This window comes from Triplophysa rosa, linkage group LG2 (genome assembly GCF_024868665.1).
Source record: "Triplophysa rosa linkage group LG2, Trosa_1v2, whole genome shotgun sequence".
NCBI classification, from domain to species: domain Eukaryota; kingdom Metazoa; phylum Chordata; class Actinopteri; order Cypriniformes; family Nemacheilidae; genus Triplophysa; species Triplophysa rosa.
This window is the reverse complement of record NC_079891.1, coordinates 26,564,652-26,584,125: the sequence shown is the minus strand read 5'-3', so window position 1 is coordinate 26,584,125 and position 19,474 is coordinate 26,564,652. Positions and strand designations below refer to the sequence as shown.

The following is a 19,474-nucleotide window of genomic DNA, read 5'->3' as shown; positions in this document are numbered from 1 at the left end:
ATCTTGACACAAAACAATCACACTGATATATTTTAACATATGTCAGTGCAAGTTGTTTTCCATCAAACCACCTTTAACATTTAAATTAGTCTGGAACTATAAGCACTGGGAAACCGCCCCATATACGTATTGAAATGCTTGGCACAACACTTCACAGTATGCAATACAATTATAGTCATGGCATAACAATCAAAGAATAACAATGAGAGTTGTTCAAATTTAAGATTTAGAAAAATTGAGAACCTTAACCGTAAAAAGAAGAAATGTGTATATATACTGTATATGTGCAGAAATATACACGTAAATACATAAAGGATATACATCAATATGAATATTAAATGATTCAAGACTATAGATACATTTGACTTTCTAGAGGTTACAGATACAGGATAATTATGGTCTGTTGTTTATCTGTTCGTAGCAATCTTTCCATTATTTGGACTAACTACTTTGAACAGCCGGCAAGCATTAGTTAGTCATTCACGTCTGCTTCGATTTTCGCTCAGCGGCCCCTGAAATAAATGCACAAAGAACGGTCATAATACACTCGAGTAAACCTCAACACAGTACTGTACAAAACAAGCATATTGACCTCGATCGTGGGATCCCAGAAACACACAGAAAGAAAGTCGGTAACGACTTCTAATGCAACTTCTATCGACGCGCTAGGCAAAACAAATCATCGGAGTTAAAGTTCCAGTTGCGTGTCCACACTTGACACTTTACAATCTAAGACCACCCACTTCCCAGGGGTTTGCATCACTTTAATTATGCGCGACTGCATAACTTAACACAGGGATATTATACGCTGACTTTATGGAAAGCATGACTGGGAAAACGAGGCTGTTATCCGCACACAGGTAAATAAAGTCCACGCCAGAGCAATGATGTGTTTAAGTTTTGACTTATGTAACGTGTATCGCCCGAAAAGTTATATCTTCGGGGGAGTTTCTCTAAGGCATGTTAAAACGTGCGAGTTATTTCATCCTCATTCCACAGCAGGACTGCTGCTTTGCGTGGCCGTGTGCGACCTGATCGCTAAACGCACAAATGTATCGATGAATGTTCTTATGCATGTAGTCGTCTGATGTGCTTCGGTTGTAGTAAGTGAAACTGTACAGTACTTTGCGTAATTGTTTTGCAAGGACACCCTCCACCCTTTGTTGTGTTTTTCTTGTCTTCGGCTAGATGGCGTCAGTCGTGGTTAGTATTTTAGTCTTCATAATTCCTGGAAAAGGATGTATACACGTAGTTTTCCACCTCACGGGTATGCATTGTTTTTTATTTGGCGTAGGAATGACTGAAAATCTTCAGCGGTGACTCACTTAAGGACTATTGTGACAGCTAGAGACCTGGGAAAATGGTATGTTAAACTACCTATAACTTTCTCTCGTAGTAATCCAGTTGTGTGGTGTAATAAACAATATACAACTATTTCTCATCAGTCTAGACGGACTTGGATACAGGCCACTTTTAACAAGAGAGAATGTGTCACATTTCTGCCAGTCTCACGTGACCATCACAGGTACGTTCTGATCATATCTGTGGACTCCATGTTATCTTTTAGCAATGATTGTGAGTATAAAGATGGACATATGATATGATATGACAGCAGAATTTACTGTTTTCAGATGTGATCCAGTCTGTCAAGTGTGCCAAAGCTTAGTGAGGTATCATGTTAATCGTCACAAACTTTCTTTCTTTCTTTCTTTCTTTCTTTCTTTCTTTCTTTCTTTCTTTCTTTCTTTCTTTCTTTCTTTCTTTCTTTCTTTCTTTCTTTCTTTCTTTCTTTCTTTCTTTCTTTCTTTCTTTCTTTCCTTCCTGCCTGCCTGCCTGCCTCCCTCCCTCCCAATACCGTTTTACAGATATTTTTTATTTAAGTTTATTATTGCTAATGTGAATCTTTCATAAATATTTGAGCTATGAATATAACTGTTCAATTACTACAAACTAGTGCTATTGTACTACTTATGGAAGATAATCCAGTCTAATAATTAATAAGTTTTGCATTGTTGCAAAGCAACATACATATTGTATTAGTATTATTAGTAAGATTGACTTTTTTTTGTAAATTTGCTCAAAATTTGCACACAGTTTTTTAAAGTACATTTTACTTTTACAAACTGTGCAAAAGCTTGACACAAAAAATAAGTAAAATTTCCTTAAAAAACTTTGTAAAAACCTTTTCAAATTTTTTAAAGTAAAACTGACTTAAAAAATCTGTGTAAAAAAACTTGCACAAATTTAGACAAAAAATTAAGTAAATTCTTTAGTTGTTTTTTACAGTGCAGTGGAAACAAAAGTAAAACCAGGAAATTATGAACTAAATAGAATACATTTCTCAGTTTTTTTCTTATTTCTCTGCCGTTTTATTTCTTATATCTCAACTGTTTTTTCTAACCTGTTTGCTTTGCAACAATGCAAAACTGTGAAAAGTGCTATAGAAACTAATTTGAATTTCTTTCTCTCTTGTACTCCCAGAAAGGCTCTGACTTTTGACTAAAATCTCTAATCTAGAAATGCAGCGGTCTCCTTTATCTAGATTTTATTCTCACCTCCTTCTTCAGATGTTTTTGTGGGAGGCTTATCCTGGAGCATGTGGGTCCTTATTCCGGTCTGCTGGGACCCGGCCCTGGCTCTGCTGACGGAGAGGAGGAGTGGTCAGTGGAGCGACACACCAGCGTCAGCCCAACCGATGCTTTTGGATCACTAGACTTCCAGGGCAGCACGAAACGCACATGTCATGCTAAGGTTGGTGATGTTTTTTTGAAGGGGCACTAGTGAAAGTCTTGACTGGCATGGTGCCGTATAGATGAGATTCTTGGTATTTTTTTATTTAAATGAAAGATAGCGTATTCTTTGTTTAGCGTGATGGAGGTAACTCAACCTAAACCCAAGCAAATTTCCAGCCAAACTTGACCGCAGCAAAAATAAACTTCGCTCGGAAATCTGAGAGGGCTTGTAAACTTTATATAATTTTTTTCCGCAGTATGTACGTCTTTCCAGTGACACTCCATCAGAGCACCTGTTACAGCTGATGCTGAGAGAATGGCACATGGAGATGCCCAAGCTGGTGATTTCAGTGCATGGAGGAACAGATAACTTCTCCCTGTCACCACGAGTGTGCCAGGCCTTCAGTACAGGACTCATCAGAGCTGCAGAGAGCACTGGAGCATGGATACTCACGGATGGGATTAATATTGGTTTGTGGTGTCGAATGCATTATTTGTTTTCTTTCTATTTTTCTAGAAAGTAGTGCATATGCCTCAAATGATAGTTGTTATGCATGTTGCTCAGCCTTTTTTTGCCATTCTCTCTAGGTGTGTCTAGGTATGTGGGTGATGCTGTAAAAGAGTATGGATCTCATGACCACAGGAAGAGGAATGTTGTGGGAATCACGCCCTGGGGTATAATTGAGAATAACAGTGACCTTATTGGCAGAGATGTGAGTTTGTTACACTGTATTATTGAACTGCATTGTAATGTAATGTACATATCATTTGTAATGAAAAATTATATATAATTATGTACATTAAAATAAAAAAAGAGTTTGTGTGGTAAGTTTGCATCTATTATTGATCTGCTGTAATGTATATTGACTATACGCATAGATTAGCTAGATGTTGGGATGCATTGTCGTTTTGTCAGATGCTGAGGCACTACCAAGCTTTGGGTAGTCCCCTGAGTAAACGTGCCAGTCTGAATGGCACGCATTCCCACTTCCTGTTAGTTGATGATGGGACTATGGGTAAATCTGGATGTCAGGTAGACCTGAGGAAGAGACTGGAGAGGTACATTCATTTTCAGAAGATCCACCCCAGTAAGTGTCTCTGTTTTGGGTCCGCCTGTGTAAACTGTAACTTAAAAGGAAGAGGATGTTTTAAGGGATTTTCACTCAAAAATAAAAATTTGTGATCATTTATTCACCCTCATGTCATTCAAAACCTGTGTATGTCTCTTTCTTTTGTGTAACACAATAGACGATATTTTGAAAAATGTCTCAATGGTTTTGTGTCCATACGATTGAAGTCAATGGGGGCCAATGTTGGTTATTTATCAACGTTTTCCGAAATATCTTTTGAAATTTATACAGGTTTGGAACCATTTGTGGGTGAGTAAATGAGGACAGAATTTATTGTGTGTATTGTGTGTGTGAATCTGTTTGTGTGTTCTTTTTAGGATTGCATCAGCATGTGCCTTTGGTGTGTGTTGTAGTCGAGGGGGGTCCTGCCGTCCTCTCTGTCGTCCTGGAGTATGTGCGCAGAAGTTCCCCGGTACCTGTGCTGGTGTTTGAGGGAACGGGCAAAGCAGCAGATCTGCTGGCTTTAATACACAAAGAGACCGCTCTAGACAGGTGTGTTTTACTGAATTGTAGCAAATGTAGCAAAACTATAAGTACACGTTTCCATTAGATAGATTATGTATGCAATGATGTGCAGTGGTCTAGTCTGCACTTCCTGTTTCTGGTGTTTTATGACTTCTTGTGTAATCAATGGCATCTAGGTTTTTTGTGTATGTTGTGTTATTTCTCTGTTGCCCATAGAAAGCTGGATTCCGATATTAAAGAAGATTTTGTACTGAGGATTCAGGAGATGTTTAGTGTGGATAGACCAGAGGCGGTTGAACTTCTCAACACACTTATGGAATGTATGGAACACAGAGAGGCTGTGAGTGAAAAACCTGAATTGCTAGAACCACTGAACCAGCTTTGTCTTCTGCTAAAACAGCGTTGAAAGTAGATTTTTCAGAGGTTACTTCACCGTTCACTGCCTTGTTTTCACTGTTCTAATGAGATACCGATCAATGAGGAAGTATGTTTGAAGTTTTTAATCTTCAATTCAGGAAATGACATTCAGTTCTCATAATTTACTCACCCTCATGCCATCCCCGACTTCCTTCAGTCAAACACAAATATTTTTTTATAAAAAATATTCTTCACCGTATAGCTCCAAACTTGTTGAAGCTCCAAAAAAGACATTTAACCATCACAAAAGCAATCCAAATGAATAAATCACTCCTGAAGTAAAACGAAAGGTGTGTGTGAAAATTAATATTTTGAGCATATTTCGTGAAACTGAAAAAAACAAAACTCACAAGGAACATGTCAAAAACGCCACATCTTATTGGTTCTCATGTGTCACATGACTAGTTGATATCACATGTAGTCACGAGATACCATTCCTTTAAAGTCCTCCTGTGTGAAAATCTAATTTGTAATATTGCTTAGAGGTAGGCTATATGTGGTGTTTTTAATGTTTAAGACAACCGTGTGTAAATTCATCACCGCTGAGTATTTTCCTCTTTAAACTGCAGTTTATCAACTATCACATGTTTTTACATCACTGATGATGTCAGTCCAAATAGTTGTGATTGAATGGAGGCGGGGCTAATTTTCATATTCATGTATTATCCACAATTACTAGATAAATATAGATTAAAATGACAAAAAGCATTATAATTAAATAACACAACAAGTTTGAATGTGTAATTTCAGCTTCTTAAACTTAGCTTTAGCTAATAACTTGCTTGGAATATACCACTTTGGAAGTCATTTGGACCAAAATTTACTCGACAGTAAAAGTCCTTTAAACTCTAGGCCCAACATATTCCAATCCCTTTGGCATCTGTACATTCTTTCCCTCTTCCTGTCTCTCTCTCTTGCTGTTTCCTCTTCTTCTGTGTCTTCCTCTCTCCTCCTACTTGGCGGTAAACAGTGGTTGTTTGTGATAAGATTCCTGCTGTGTATCGTCTCTGTCATTATGCCGAAAGCTCTGATGTTAAGCCTCCATCAAACAGAATGTTGTAGTTTACCACACCCTTCCCACATTTCCAAGCTTCTAAATTGAGAGAGAACAGAATAATTGGAATGATGGCGCATGAAACGTATTTCCATATTAATCGAATAGAAGGGATTAATTTGCTCCCCAGGCGCACAGATTCTTTGATTGGCTATGAATCACTCATGTGAAATTGAAATGCCAAAGGCATGTTAGGAGTAGAAACATCTCCTCTGGGTGTCTTATAGAGTTACATGCGTTTAGATGTTGGCATAGGATGCTGGTGGTTTCACAGTAATACCAAACCAAATAAATAGCCGCTGGCGGTATTGAACATGACACAATGGCAACAGCACTAATTTACAAATCTGTTTTAATGTTGGCCATCCTTATTAGTTGCAGCTGTTTTTTTGTGTTCAGTTAAAAAATTACTTTTTTGGGACATGTTGAGAAAGTTCTTAAACTTATGTCTTTTTACATTTTAGATCACCGTTTATGACTCAGAATCAGAGGATCTTCTGGAGCCAGATGTTGCTATTCTCACGACATCACTGAGAGGTATGAATGTTGTAAAGACATTGTTTTATTTTCCACCCAAGATGTTTCTCCTGAAGTTGCTTAAATATAAATAAATGGGTAAAATTCTTAACATGCATTAATGCTCTGGAGCGGTAAAATTAATGGTGATTGTATAATCAATCAAAAGTAAAATAATCTGGTGAGAAATTCGACATTCGAGTGCGTATTGAAATCTTCAAAAATATTAGCTAAGACACAAGACTTAAAGGGATAGTTCACCTAAATATAAAAATTCGGGCATCATTTACTCACCCTCAAGTTGTTTCAAACCTGTATAAATTTCTTTGTTCTGTTGAACACGAAGAAAGATTTTTGGAAGAATGTTAGCAAGTTTCATTTCTGGGCCTTAACAGTAGTACAAAATTCTGTTGAACACAAAATGAGAAATTTTGAAGAATTTAGGAAAGCAACCGGTTCTGGGGACCTTTGACTACCATTTAATTTTTCCTACTTTGGTAGTCAGTGATGTCCCAGAACTGAAAATTGCTAACATTCCTTCCAAATATCTTTCTCTGTGTTCATCAGTACAAAGTAATTTATACACGTTACACATTTATACATTTATATATAATGACAGAATTTTCATTTTTGGGTACCTATCCCTTTAAGCAAAAGCTTCCATTTGCTCTCCCTTAACATTAATGTGCAGAAGAATAACTGAGATATTAAAGAGATCTCATCTTTGATTTTTAATTCTTATGAGTGGGTCTGGTTCTGGAACTTTACATTGTAACCTGTGCTACATGTATATACAGGTACCAGAGCCTCTCCTGATGACCAGTTGAGTATCTCATTGGCCTGGAACAGAGCTGATATCGCAAGGGATTACATCCTCGTGTATGGGCAACAATGGCAGGTACAGAGACCCGTTTAGATTTATATCATGATTATACAGCCAGGAATGGAGCTTGTAATGTATTGAAGAGGTTCGCTGGGTGTTATAGGTAGGATCCCTTGAGCAGACCATGTTGGATGCTCTGGTGATGGACCGTGTCAGTTTCGCGAAGCTTCTGATCGAGAACGGCATGACGATGAGCCGCTTCTTGACCATCTCTCGCCTGGAGCAACTCTATGTAGTAATGACAGATCAACACTTTCGTAAAGCTTTTATATCCAGTACAAGCGAGCAAGGACGCTTATGTGATTATTTGATATTTTTTAGCAGAAAGGAGGCACAGATCATTTTCTACGACACCTCATTGAAGATGCCAGACAGGTTTGTACATTGCTACAGTAGATCGATAAATGTTCTACTTGTATATTCTGTGTGTGTTTCTCTAAGCATGCGTGATTTTGTGCAGACTCGACTGCCCGCTGTTTATAAGATCTCTTTGATTGACATTGGAATGGTGATTGAATACCTGATTGGCGGAGCTTATTGAAGCACGTATACACGCAAGAGCTTCAGAACAATGTATAGTCGCCTTTATACCCCAGCGAAGGTATGTCTTCCTTCTACGCACAGTATATACAGTATGGAAATGCACTGCACTTGATTACCGAGTATTGTAATAAATATATAGTGTCTGAATGATTTATTTTGGTCTGAGCCAGGAGGGTTTCAGCCCCTTCAGCAAAGGCAAGAAAGCCTCCACAACTCCGGAGACCACCCCACCTCGCACCCATTTCTACAGAACTGCTCAGCCTTGCAGACAGGTCCTTGAACTTTCTGTTTTCAGACACCATAATGTGTCATATGCTTATTTTGACATTACCAACCATGCCATTTATTAAAAACAACCAGAACTGTGTCTTTGCAGGAGGGTGCGGTAGTGCCTCAGGACCTGAAGTCAGCCCCGAGCTCCGAGTTTGTATGCACTTTTAATGACCTCTTTGTGTGGGCAGTGCTCAAGCATCGGCAGGAGATGGCGCTGTTCCTGTGGCAGCATGGAGAGCAGGCTATGGCCAGGGCCGTGGTGGCCTGCAAGCTCTACCGGGCCATGGCAGCACAAGCTAAGGAGAGCAATATGGATGACAGCACGGTTGAGCAGCTGAAGAAGAACTCGCTGTTAGTTTCACGTTTTTTTTATGCTTATTTCAGACACTCCTGTGTAAACACTGTGTGTGTGCTGAAGCTTTCTCCTTCGGCAAAGAAGCGAAAACGTGATGACATCATAGGCCTGTGTCAGCCACCGTAGTGCTTGAGAAGGGAGGGGTGGAATGAGCCGTTGTTTGCAATTTGCAACCTCACTGCTAGATGCCGCTAAATTTCATACACTGGACCTTTAAGTTGAGTTTAGAGCAGTTTCTGCTCAACATCCCTATAGTAATTAATACAAATAGGGATTGTTTTCAGACAGGTTTTGGGAATAGTTTCTCATCTGCCATTGGTCAGACAAATGAAAGTTCCGCCCCATCTTACATTTTTGGTTGAGACAATGTTGCTATCGTTTTTCTGGAAAGATTTAAAAAGAATCACAGTTTTTACATTTTATCGTTGGGAGAACAAATTGACTTTGCATAGTAAGACGTATAACATCAAAAATGTTACACACTAAAGATTTTGTCAAAAAGTATTGTACAACGATAATGTGATTTTGGCTTATTTCTTTAGAGAGTTCGGTCAGTTGGCCGTGGATTTTCTGGACAAAGCCTTCAGAGAAAATGAACGTATGGCGATGAAGCTGCTGACGTGGGAGATGAAGGACTGGAGTAACTTCACCTGTCTGCAGATGGCCGTCTCCTCCCGACTCCGACCCTTCGTGGCTCACAAGTGCACTCAGATGCTCCTTACAGATCTGTGGATGGGCCGGCTCAACATGAGGAAAAACTCCTGGTTTAAGGTTAGTTCTATTGAGATGCTATGTGGTGACGTTACTGTTTGAAAGTTTTACTTTAACATAGACTAACCTATTGTTCTGGACAGTAATAGTAAATTTGCTATTCAGAAATAGCTTAAAGGGATAGTTCACCCAAAAATGAAAGATCTGTTATAATTTACTTACCCTCAAGTTGTTTCAAACCTGTTTTGTTGTTCTGCTGAACACAAAGAAAGATATTTGGATGAACGTTTGCAACCAAATGGTACTGGGGCATTATAGAGAATGTGAAGCTATGACACGCCTTGTTGAATGTTGCGCCATCTTGGGAGGATCGCTGCTAGTGCATTCAATGCAGTGTTTTGTTTTTCTTGTTTGATTAGGAAATATAACTATGGTAGGTCGGTCTTGCTGTGTTAAAAACGCAATAGCATTACGCAGAGTCGTTCAGGAAAACCCCCTGGTTCTTTACCTTTCGATTTCTCCATATATCAAACGAAACAAGTAACGGTACATATCAAAACAATAATAGCAGTGGAGTATGAGCCTCCCAAGATGGCGGCGCCACTGCAACATGCAACATAGGGCGTGACGTCAGCTTCACATTCTCTATTGACTGCCATAGTAGAAAAACTACAATGGTAGTCAAGGATGCCCCAGAACTGTTCAGTTCCCCACGTACATTCTTCAAAATATCATTTTTTGTGTACAACAGAACAAAGATATGTATACAGGTTTGGAACAACTTGAGGGTGAATAAATGTTGACACAATTTTCATTTTTGGGTGAACTATCCCTTTAAGTTCTTTCCCACTTTGACCTAGATCTGCCCTTTCAAGAGCCCTTTTTTCAAAACCACATCCTTTCTCATCAGATAATTTCCAGTATCCTGATGCCTGTGTCCATTCAGCTACTAGAGTTTAAGAGTCATGCAGAGATGTCCCACGTTCCTCAGCCCCAGGAGGCCTTGCCGTTTGGGTGGGAAACAGGAAGCCCAGGAGCATCAGAACAGGAAGGGACACCGAATATTGTAAGACATATACTATGTACACATACTATACACTAAAAAACAGCATCCACAGTCTTTCTTACTCTCTTCATTTTGACATCTTTAGAATCAGGGTGACGAGGAGAGAGGAGCCAACTGTTGTCTTCCCTGGACCAGAAAAGTGTATGACTTCTACACCGCTCCTGTAGTCAAATTTTGGTTTCACACAGTACGTTCTCTCTTAGTTCTATAAATCCTTCTTGACTTTTCTATCTGACCGTCATTAAATTGCTGATTTCTGATTTGAATGTACAGATGGCGTTCCTGGGCTTCCTCATGCTGTTCTCTTACACCGTGCTGGTGAGGATGGAGGATAAGCCCAATGTTCAGGAATGTTTGGTCATAATGTATATACTGAGCACGGCGGCAGAGAAAGCTCGAGAGGTGAGTGCTCTCAAAACCACAGTCCTCTGCAGGAGACTCTTGAAGAATGGCTGTTAGAAGATAAAGGAATGAGGCATCATCAGCAGCGTCTCATGTGTTCGCCTGGAGCTGTTCAGGGCAATTACAAAATGACGTGTTGTTGAAAAGTCTTATCTTTATTGGGCTGGATTCAAAGGTCTCTTGCGAGGAGCTATCTTTCTGATTATGGTTTTCTCAAGTTTGCCTGGAGAAATTCACCATCTCACTCTCCCACCTTTGTTACCTCTGTGAACTCTGCAGTGGTGAAAGGATGGGAATTATTAACAGAGTACTGCAGTTACCAACATGTGCAATGTGATGTTTGATGCATTTACTAATGCTCTGAAAAACACCTGAATAGAGTAAAATACAAGTTTAACATGTACAGTATATATAGTCGCTGAAAAATTTAAGGGACCAATCCAAATTTTTATTTAGTCAGCATTTATGCAGTCGTGGCCAAAAGTTTTGGCAGTTACATTAATTTTGTGTTTTGCCAAGTTTGCTGCTTCTGTATTTGTAGACTGTTTTCCCACATGTTTCTGTGGTATACTGGATATCTTAAGTTAGCGTATCTTAAGTTTTAAAGGTTTATTGGCAAAAACATAATATATGCAAGGAGTCAATATTTACAGTGTTGGGCCTTGTTTTTTATAACCTCTGTAATTCGCTCAAAGAATGCTGGATATTAGTTTCTGGGCCAAATCCTGACTGATGGCGAACCTTTCTTGCCATATTATTGCTGAGATGATCACAATTTTTGGGCTTCAGCTTGTCCACTCACTTTTTGAGAATTGACCACGCGTTCTCTATATGGGGTCGACATCTGAGGATTTTTTTGTTGCAATTATTTAAAATGCATCAGATCACTCTGCATAAAAATTTTTAAACAATGTGAATGAACACCACAACAGCTCAAGCAGGAACTTTGCAAAACACTGCATTTATGTCACTGCCAATACTTATGGCCACGACTGTAGATGTTTTCTGGCCATTCCAGTCCAGTGTCTGTTGAATTTCAACAAAATCAAACATCAGGAGTGACAAAGTCATCCAACAGCAATGTGAAAGACTGACAGCATGACAAGACACATGAAAACTGTGATAAAAATCGAGGTTATCATAAAAAAAATGTTTTTGAACTTTTTCTAAATACAAATATTACAGCTCAATTGCTTTTTTTTGCAGCATTTGAGGTCTGACAATTTTTCATTTTCTGCAAATAAATGCAAATAGAAACAATATTTTTATTTGAAATTTGCAAGAAATATTGTTGGTAGTTCACAGAATGAAACAAAAATGATCTTTTTACCTAAACACATACCTATAAATAGTCAATTCAGAAAAATGGAAAATAATTTAGAAATTTCCAAGGTTTTATATACAATTCCTAAGAGGGATAATGAAAAATTAAGTTTCTTTAGTGTTTTTTAACAAAATGAACTAATATACTTTATGTAATATGTTTATTTTGTTTTTTAAGGTGTGGGTATTGGAACCCAGGAAGTTGAGTAAGAAACTGAAGGTTTGGTTCAGCGAATACTGGAACATCAATGACTTTATGGGAATCCTCCTGTTTCTTGTTGGAGTCTCTCTCCGGTGGCGCGATGACACACGCTTAGCCAGTCATATTGTCTACTCGCTGGATTTTATCTTTTGGTCTGTCAGACTTCTGGACGTGTTTGCTGTCAATCAGCATGCAGGACCCTATCTGACCATGATTACAAAAATGGTGTGTAATGGAAATATATGCGTAAATAATTACAGCTTTAATGCAGAAAAAAATATTTTGTTATTAAACAGTCTTTTAGATTTTGTTCTGTATGTCTTAGTAATAAAATGCAAAATATTTAATGGATTTCAAATTTAAAGATACAATGAAAACAGAACTTTCAGAACTCAAAACTTAGAAACTACCTAACATGATTATTTATTTTACTTTACTTTGTAACATTATAAGTGCATGTGTCTTTTTCACACAGATGAGCAACATGTTCTACATTGTGGTCATAATGGCAATAGTGCTGGTCAGTTTTGGCACATCCAGGAAGTCAATACTGTCACCCAATGAGGATCCATCTTGGACTCTCCTCAGAGATGTGGTCTTCCAGCCCTACTGGATGATATTTGGGGAAGTGTATGCCGGAGAGATTGATGGTGAGTAAGATCATGCACATATGATTAAACAAACGTCAAACCTGTTTTAATTTGATTTCTAAGGGCGTGCTCACACTTGCCGTTTTTTTTTACAAGAAAACGTTTTGGTTACAAAAAGATGCTGCAGAGGGCATCTTTTGTTGCCATATCAACAGCTGCAACCGTAGCATAGTGTTGTGTGGTGCAGAAATGTTGAGAAAGAGGAAGTTGTCTCTCAAACAACTTGTTCTCCAAAACTAGTATTATAAGTCTTCCCGCACCTTCTCCGTTTTGTTGTTGTTCTTGTTGTTATGGCAACGACAGGTCTCATTACTCGCTTGCCATTGGTCAGCTGTGAAAAAGGCGCTTGACGTACAGTAGGGCATTTTATCAGAAAAGTAGAACTATTTTCAACTTCAAAAGACGCTTTGAGCTGCAGAAAAAGACGCCGGCTGTGGCCTTTAAAAAAGCGCTCTGAATTTTTTTTGAAAACACGGTTTACTCCATGAAATTATAATGTAAAACAGACGCTGGCAGCTTCGATAAATACAACAAGTGTGAACATAGCCTCAATCATTTAATGTAAAATTACATTAAGAGCATGTCTTGTGTCTTTGGCAGCCTGTGTTAACCCCGAAACCTGTGTCCCTGGAGCTTTCCTGACCCCCTTCCTGCAAGCTGTGTACCTTTTCGTTCAGTACATTATCATGGTCAACGTGCTCATTGCCTTCTTCAAGTGCGCATTTCACCTTTATATTTAAACAAGACTTAAAGGGATAGTTCACCCTTAATACAAATTCTGTCATCATGTACCCTCATGTGATTCAAAACATGTATGACTTTGTTCCAAAAAATATATTTTGAGAAACGTCTCAGTGGTTTTGTGTCCATGTTACCAACGTTCTTCAAAATATTTTCTTTTGTGTTCTACAGAAGACAGAAAGTCATAAAGGTTTTTGAATTATTATTTTTTGGCTAAACTATCCCTTTAACACATGTCATTCTCTGTTATTCAATATAATATTCATTTCTTTCAAGGTGATGCCAATGTTATGTGGAATTGTTTTGCGATGGTTTAACCTACTTTGACTCATTCACTTCACAGCAATGTTTATTTCGACATGAGCGCCATATCTTGTAATCTGTGGAAATACAACCGCTATCGTTACATCATGACCTATCAGGATAAACCGTGGCTGCCTCCCCCTCTCATCTCTCTGAGTCACGTGACCCTGTGTCTCAGCTCAGTTTGGCAGAAACACAGCAGGGCATCCAAACAGAAGAGAACTGGTCTCAGTGAGTGTGTATTCCTGCATGTACACATACTGTATGGGTGGGAAATTTTGGTTACGACTTAATTCATACAGAATGTTACTTCTGAGGTGTTGCTTGTGTTTACAGAATTACTCTTGGCCCCTGATGATCTGAAGAAACTCCATGAGTTTGAGGAGAAGTGTGTTGCTGCCTATTTTAGAGACAAAGTAGAGAATCAACAAAGCAGCGAAATCAACAGGATTCGCTCGGCGGCTGAAAAGTGAGTGAAATCTCCCAGATCTGGCCTTTAGTCCATCAATAGGAAATGACATCATTTCAGTCATCTGTTCATTTTCAGGCAGGCAAAAGTATAAATGAAGTTAGCTTTTGTTTGTGTCATATTGTTCTCAGGGCCGAAGAGATGGCTGGAATACTGGTTGAGGTTACCGAGAAGGTTTGTGTTATCCAGGACAACCTGCGCACTTTAGACAATCACTTGGGGCAGTTACAGGACTTGTCCGCTCTAGCAGTGGACACTCTTAACCTCCTCTCCGCCTCAGATAATCAGCAACAAGAGGTGGCCCGTTTGGGTCAAAGCCAGTCAATGACATGCTGGCTCGAGAAAGTGTCCCATAGCTGCTGCCTCCGCATCGGCGGAAGCGTTGCGCCTAGCCAAGCCCTCCCGTCTCCAAAGCATTACCGTAGTACTCCCCCTTCCCTGCTCCGAGGCTTGGGGCTCGGCTGGCAGCATCCTGCTATCGAGTTGCCACCGGTGGGCGGTGTTGGACACTTAGAGGTCCGAAATAAGGGTACGATGGGAAATCCAGAGGACGAAGGCAGTTTTAGGTGGCCTTTTCAACGCAGTGATTCTAGAGAAGGTGCATTGACGGACTGTCGCCTCACACATGGTTCTTTACCTCACCTGTGTGCTGGGTGGAGGGACAAAGGTGTGTATGGATCTGGGGAACCATCACGCACCAGTTCCCCCACCATGCCTTTGATGAGAGACATCCTCATCAATGAACTTCCACCCAGTCATGAGGAGTCCATGGAAGAGGATGATTACGAGGATGACATGCGCACAATATCCAGAGCCTCCAGCCACTCGTTCCTGCTCACGCACCCCCAGAATGATGGAGAACAATCAGTGGGCATCAGAAACCCCGCTTTTTATAGGACTGATGGTGGGCGGCTGAGACGAGCTCCAGGACATTTAGGTATTAAATGGGACTTTGATCTAGAGCAGAGTCGCTCGCTCTCCGCCAGTGTGGAGGCTTTGGCCATGCCTGACACAGAAACACCAGAGCAGACTGTTAGAGAGACCCTTACACCTCACCACCAGAGAGGTAATGTGGATGCATGTCATGAATGAACTACTACATTAATAACAGCTTCAGTTTGGTGATCAATTTGTGTTTGGGGTTGAAGGAATATCCAAGATCTTCAGGAGGTCATTTGGAAAAAGGTCCATCAGGAGCAGAACAGGAACCTCTGAGGATGTAAGCAAGGCTGCTGTTTCTGTTTCACTTCTTTTTTCTAGAAAAAGATTATGGACATATAATGATCTCTTCGTAGGTGAAACTGGATGAATCGCGGGGCTCCATTCACGAGTTTGACCCACGAAGAAGAATGAAGAGGAAAGTAAAGGGCCTGTTTGACCGGAGATTCAGAACGTCTGTTAGTCTCACCCAGCTGAGTATGTAATTCTTCACCCAAATTACATTTACAAAAATATGTTGTTTTCTTAATACAATTAAACAAAAAGCTTCTTTAATTTCTTTCTATAATTTCATTTTTTATAATTGATATTTTAAAGCGTTAATTTGCAAAAACAGATAACATAAAAACCATGTTTTTTATTGTGCAGTCCAATTAATATCAATCAAACTTCAGTTGGGTTAATTTAATTTAGTAACAATAACAAAAAATACAAATGTATAGTTTTTGCAAATAAACTCTTCAAATCTATATAATATAATCTACTACACTATACTATAATATAATTATTTTTAGTTTTTAATATAATATTTTAAAAACAATTTATGGAACAATCTTATTAGATTTTGCTAGAATAATAAATAAGAATTTGTCTAAATAATAAATTACTTATTGAAACCAAGCAATGCCAGCCATCGACCTTTCATTGTTTTCTAGATGTCGACCAAGTGGATTTCACAAAACTGGCCCCATCGTGGCTGGTAAGTTCACCTGTAGCATCATAAAGGTGTTTGCTTCCTCTTACTTCCTGTTCTGTCAGAGAAATGATTGGCTGAATGTCACAATCTCTTTTCAGAACACTAAGAACCCCGGGCAGCCGCTGCTCAGCAGCTGGGCCAAATCCATCAGTCAAAGACCCTCGTAAGTTTAATTTGACAGTTTTATTGATCACAAGAAAACATTTTGACTACATTTGCAGTCCTAACACCTCACTTTGCTACCCAACATAGGATAAGCAGCATAGCACCAGAAGGTAAATGACATGCATACAATTTCTCATTCCTCTTTAATTGTGTTATCATTAAATTGAATGTTTTGAGTTTGGTGAAATTTATGGTGAACAGAGCTAATTGTTTAGCATCTAAAACGATTGATTGTTTTAATAATTGTTCTTCCACATGTCTCTTAGTTAGGAGCTCTACATTCAAGTTGACTGAAGATTTAGGCCAACACTACTCCGGTAAGTTTTTTTTTGTTGTTCAGTCCTGGTTTTTGTATTGATTTTTGTTTGGTTTCATTTCTTGATTCTGTTTGTGTTTTCCAGCTATGGAAAGGAACAACCTAATGAGATTGGCTCACTCCATACCATTCACCCCTGTGTCTTTACTAGGTAAATTCTTAAACCGTGACTGTTATTAAACTAATCACAGACAGACTTACATGTAGTTGTTTTCGTAATCACATATTGATGCTGTGTTTTCAGGTGGTGATGAGGTCTGCATTTATATGCTGGAGGAGACAGACGCAGGTTCCTCGCAATCCTCCGGCGTCTCCACCTGGCTTCAGCACGGCCGTACGGCTGTCCTGCAGCCGTTAGCTCACCAGGAGGTGCTGGTTGGAGGTCTATGCAGGGCCACCAAGGTGGTGTGTACCTGGGCTGAGGGCGATGTGTTGAAACTGGGCTCGGTGTATGTGGTGAAGGCCTTTAGGCCAGAGGTGGTTCGCATCTGGCACAAAGTATTTCCAAACAGTACCTCGCTGCATCTCTGTCTAAGGGTACATCTTGTCATTTTGATCATATTTACATTTACTGTATAGTAAACAGATGCACTTTTAGATGTGTATGTAATGTATTGTCTTCTCCTCTCTTCTCTGTTAATTCCTCCTAAACTTGTAGGAGATCCAACAACAGAGAGCAGCGCAGAAACTCATGCAGAGATTCAACCAAATGAAACCCAGCTCTGTGCCACACAGTCCAAGGTCAGCATAGTGACTCAACCCCATCTGTATTAAAGGTCCAGTGGGTAATCTTTTTTATTGGATCTATTGTTAGAAATGCAATATAATATACATAACGGTGTATTCAGAGGTGTATAAAGACCTTACATAAAGAAGCGTTATGTTTTTATTACCTTAGAATGAGCTATTTCTATCTACATACACTGCGGGTCCCCTTTCATGGAATTCGCCATGTTGTTTCTACAGTAGCCCTAAATGGACAAACTGCTCTACAGAGCGCGTTTCATAAATACGATATCTCCTACCGCAAAGAAGCAAAAACGTGATGACTTCTTAGTCCTGTGCCAGCCACCGTAGTGCTTTGAAAGGGAGGGGTGGAGTAAGCTGTTGGTTGCAATTCGCAAACCCGACTGCTAGATGCCGCTTAATTCATACATTGGACCTTTAATGCAATAAGATGTTTTTTTAAGAGTGATGCTTGTATTTCTAAGCATGTGCATGCTTGCAGGTTTCTGGATGTGTCCTTGCTGTATTGGCGCTCGGATGGTCAGTGGTTGACTATTGAGAAGAACATGAGTGGTCATTTTAGGAAATGCAACAACAACACTGGGGAGGAGATCTCTCCTTCATCTAGTCTGGATGAGACCATGCTAGCTTTCTCTCACTGGACATACGAATACACCAATAAAGAACTGTTAGTGTTGGATCTTCAAGGTATAAACACGCTTTTCATAAACAGTCTGTATGGTTATTAAATGAATGTATTATGATATAACTTTCGTCTGCAGGTGTGGGAGAAGACCTCACGGATCCCTCATTGATCAGAGTTGATGATAAAAGGTATTCATGTGCACTTATTGTGAATGTGTAAGGATAGTTGTGAAATGTTCTTGAAACGCTTTTGTTTCTGTTGTAGCTTGTCTGGTGATATGGCGTTTGGACCTGCCAATCTGGGTGATGATGCAATTCAGAGCTTTGTTGTCAAGCACACCTGCAACTCCTGCTGTAAGAAGCTCGGTCTCTCAGGTGAGCTAACGCTCATGCCAACCTCATGTCAGAGAGTCTCGGTAAACGTCACGTTCAGTATGCTTCATTCTCATTCCTTGCACTGGCACTTCTTCAGTCTGTGCACATGGCATACCTCCATGTTTTCAACTTGATATTTATATACGAACAAGTAAACTTTGAAGTGAACAGGAAAAGCAGTCTAATTAAGCCTGAAGGAAAAAATTCTAATGAGACTGAAATTATTGCATTTCCATGACAGCAAAGGCACGCAGAAGAGGGGCGTGGCTTCCTTTGCGGCATGTGAGATGTTTTCTTTGATTACATATTTAATAGTTCTTTGTGCGTCGGAGAGTGTTGACTTTGATTAGATATTAATTACCGTCTCATGGAAGACATATGAGATGCCTGTTGTTTGTATCAAGAGGCAGGCTCGCCTTCAGAAGTAGAGGGATGAAAAATAAACAAGCGAAAAGCACTCCGCCATATTTGTTTGATATTTCAAAGGTGCTTTGTTTTTCTCATCTTGCGTCCTATCCAAGAAGCACATCAAATCAAAACAAATTATTAATGCCGAATCCACGTTTCATTTCGGATCTTAAGAAAAGCATCTCTCGGTGATGAATTATGAATATGCGATTGTGTATGTTGTGTTTGCCTCTTCAGATTTGAGGAGGGGCGGCAGCGAGAGGAAGTCACTTCCTGCCTTTGATGACACGAGCAGAACAGTTTAATCTTTGACCTGGATGGAGACTTAGACGTACCCATAGAGGGTATGCAAAGACTGTCGAATACACAGCACAGTTTTCAAGAGAATCTGTACACTTGTAGAGACTGAATGTGTAAAGAATAGAGCTGCTTAAAGGGACAGTTCACCCAAAAATGAAATTTCTTTCATCATTTTCTCACATTTTTGTCATTTTAAACTTGTATGACTTTCTTTCTTATGCAGAACACAAAAGAAGACATTTTGGTAACCGAACAACGGCGGTACCCATTGACTTGCATTGGTTTGTGTCCATATAATACAATTAAATGGGTAGCGCTATTGTTCGGTTACCAACAATATTTTCTTTTGTGTTCTGCATAAGAAAGAAAGTCATGCAGGTTTGAAATAA

General features: G+C 39.5%; 1 protein-coding gene across 1 annotated transcript; it reads left to right on the top strand.

The window, feature by feature from the left end:
* Positions 1-751: 751 nt before the first annotated feature.
* On the top strand, positions 752-19,303 carry trpm6 (transient receptor potential cation channel, subfamily M, member 6). Its single transcript, XM_057351127.1, is given in 40 exon segments — positions 752-860; positions 1,295-1,363; positions 1,446-1,525; positions 1,632-1,670; positions 2,568-2,751; positions 2,990-3,203; positions 3,321-3,445; positions 3,649-3,820; positions 4,180-4,354; positions 4,544-4,667; positions 6,263-6,335; positions 7,112-7,212; positions 7,301-7,432; positions 7,519-7,572; positions 7,658-7,798; positions 7,911-8,012; positions 8,117-8,364; positions 8,911-9,139; positions 9,990-10,145; positions 10,231-10,332; positions 10,419-10,547; positions 12,049-12,297; positions 12,548-12,722; positions 13,323-13,437; positions 13,807-13,997; positions 14,103-14,235; positions 14,367-15,301; positions 15,384-15,454; positions 15,531-15,651; positions 16,110-16,153; positions 16,249-16,313; positions 16,403-16,425; positions 16,582-16,632; positions 16,717-16,782; positions 16,876-17,168; positions 17,290-17,372; positions 17,860-18,065; positions 18,140-18,191; positions 18,268-18,377; positions 19,023-19,303. Coding segments are annotated over 39 exon segments (5,634 nt in total). The 5' UTR covers positions 752-860; positions 1,295-1,360; the 3' UTR covers positions 19,091-19,303.
* The last annotated feature ends 171 nt before the right edge of the window (positions 19,304-19,474 follow it).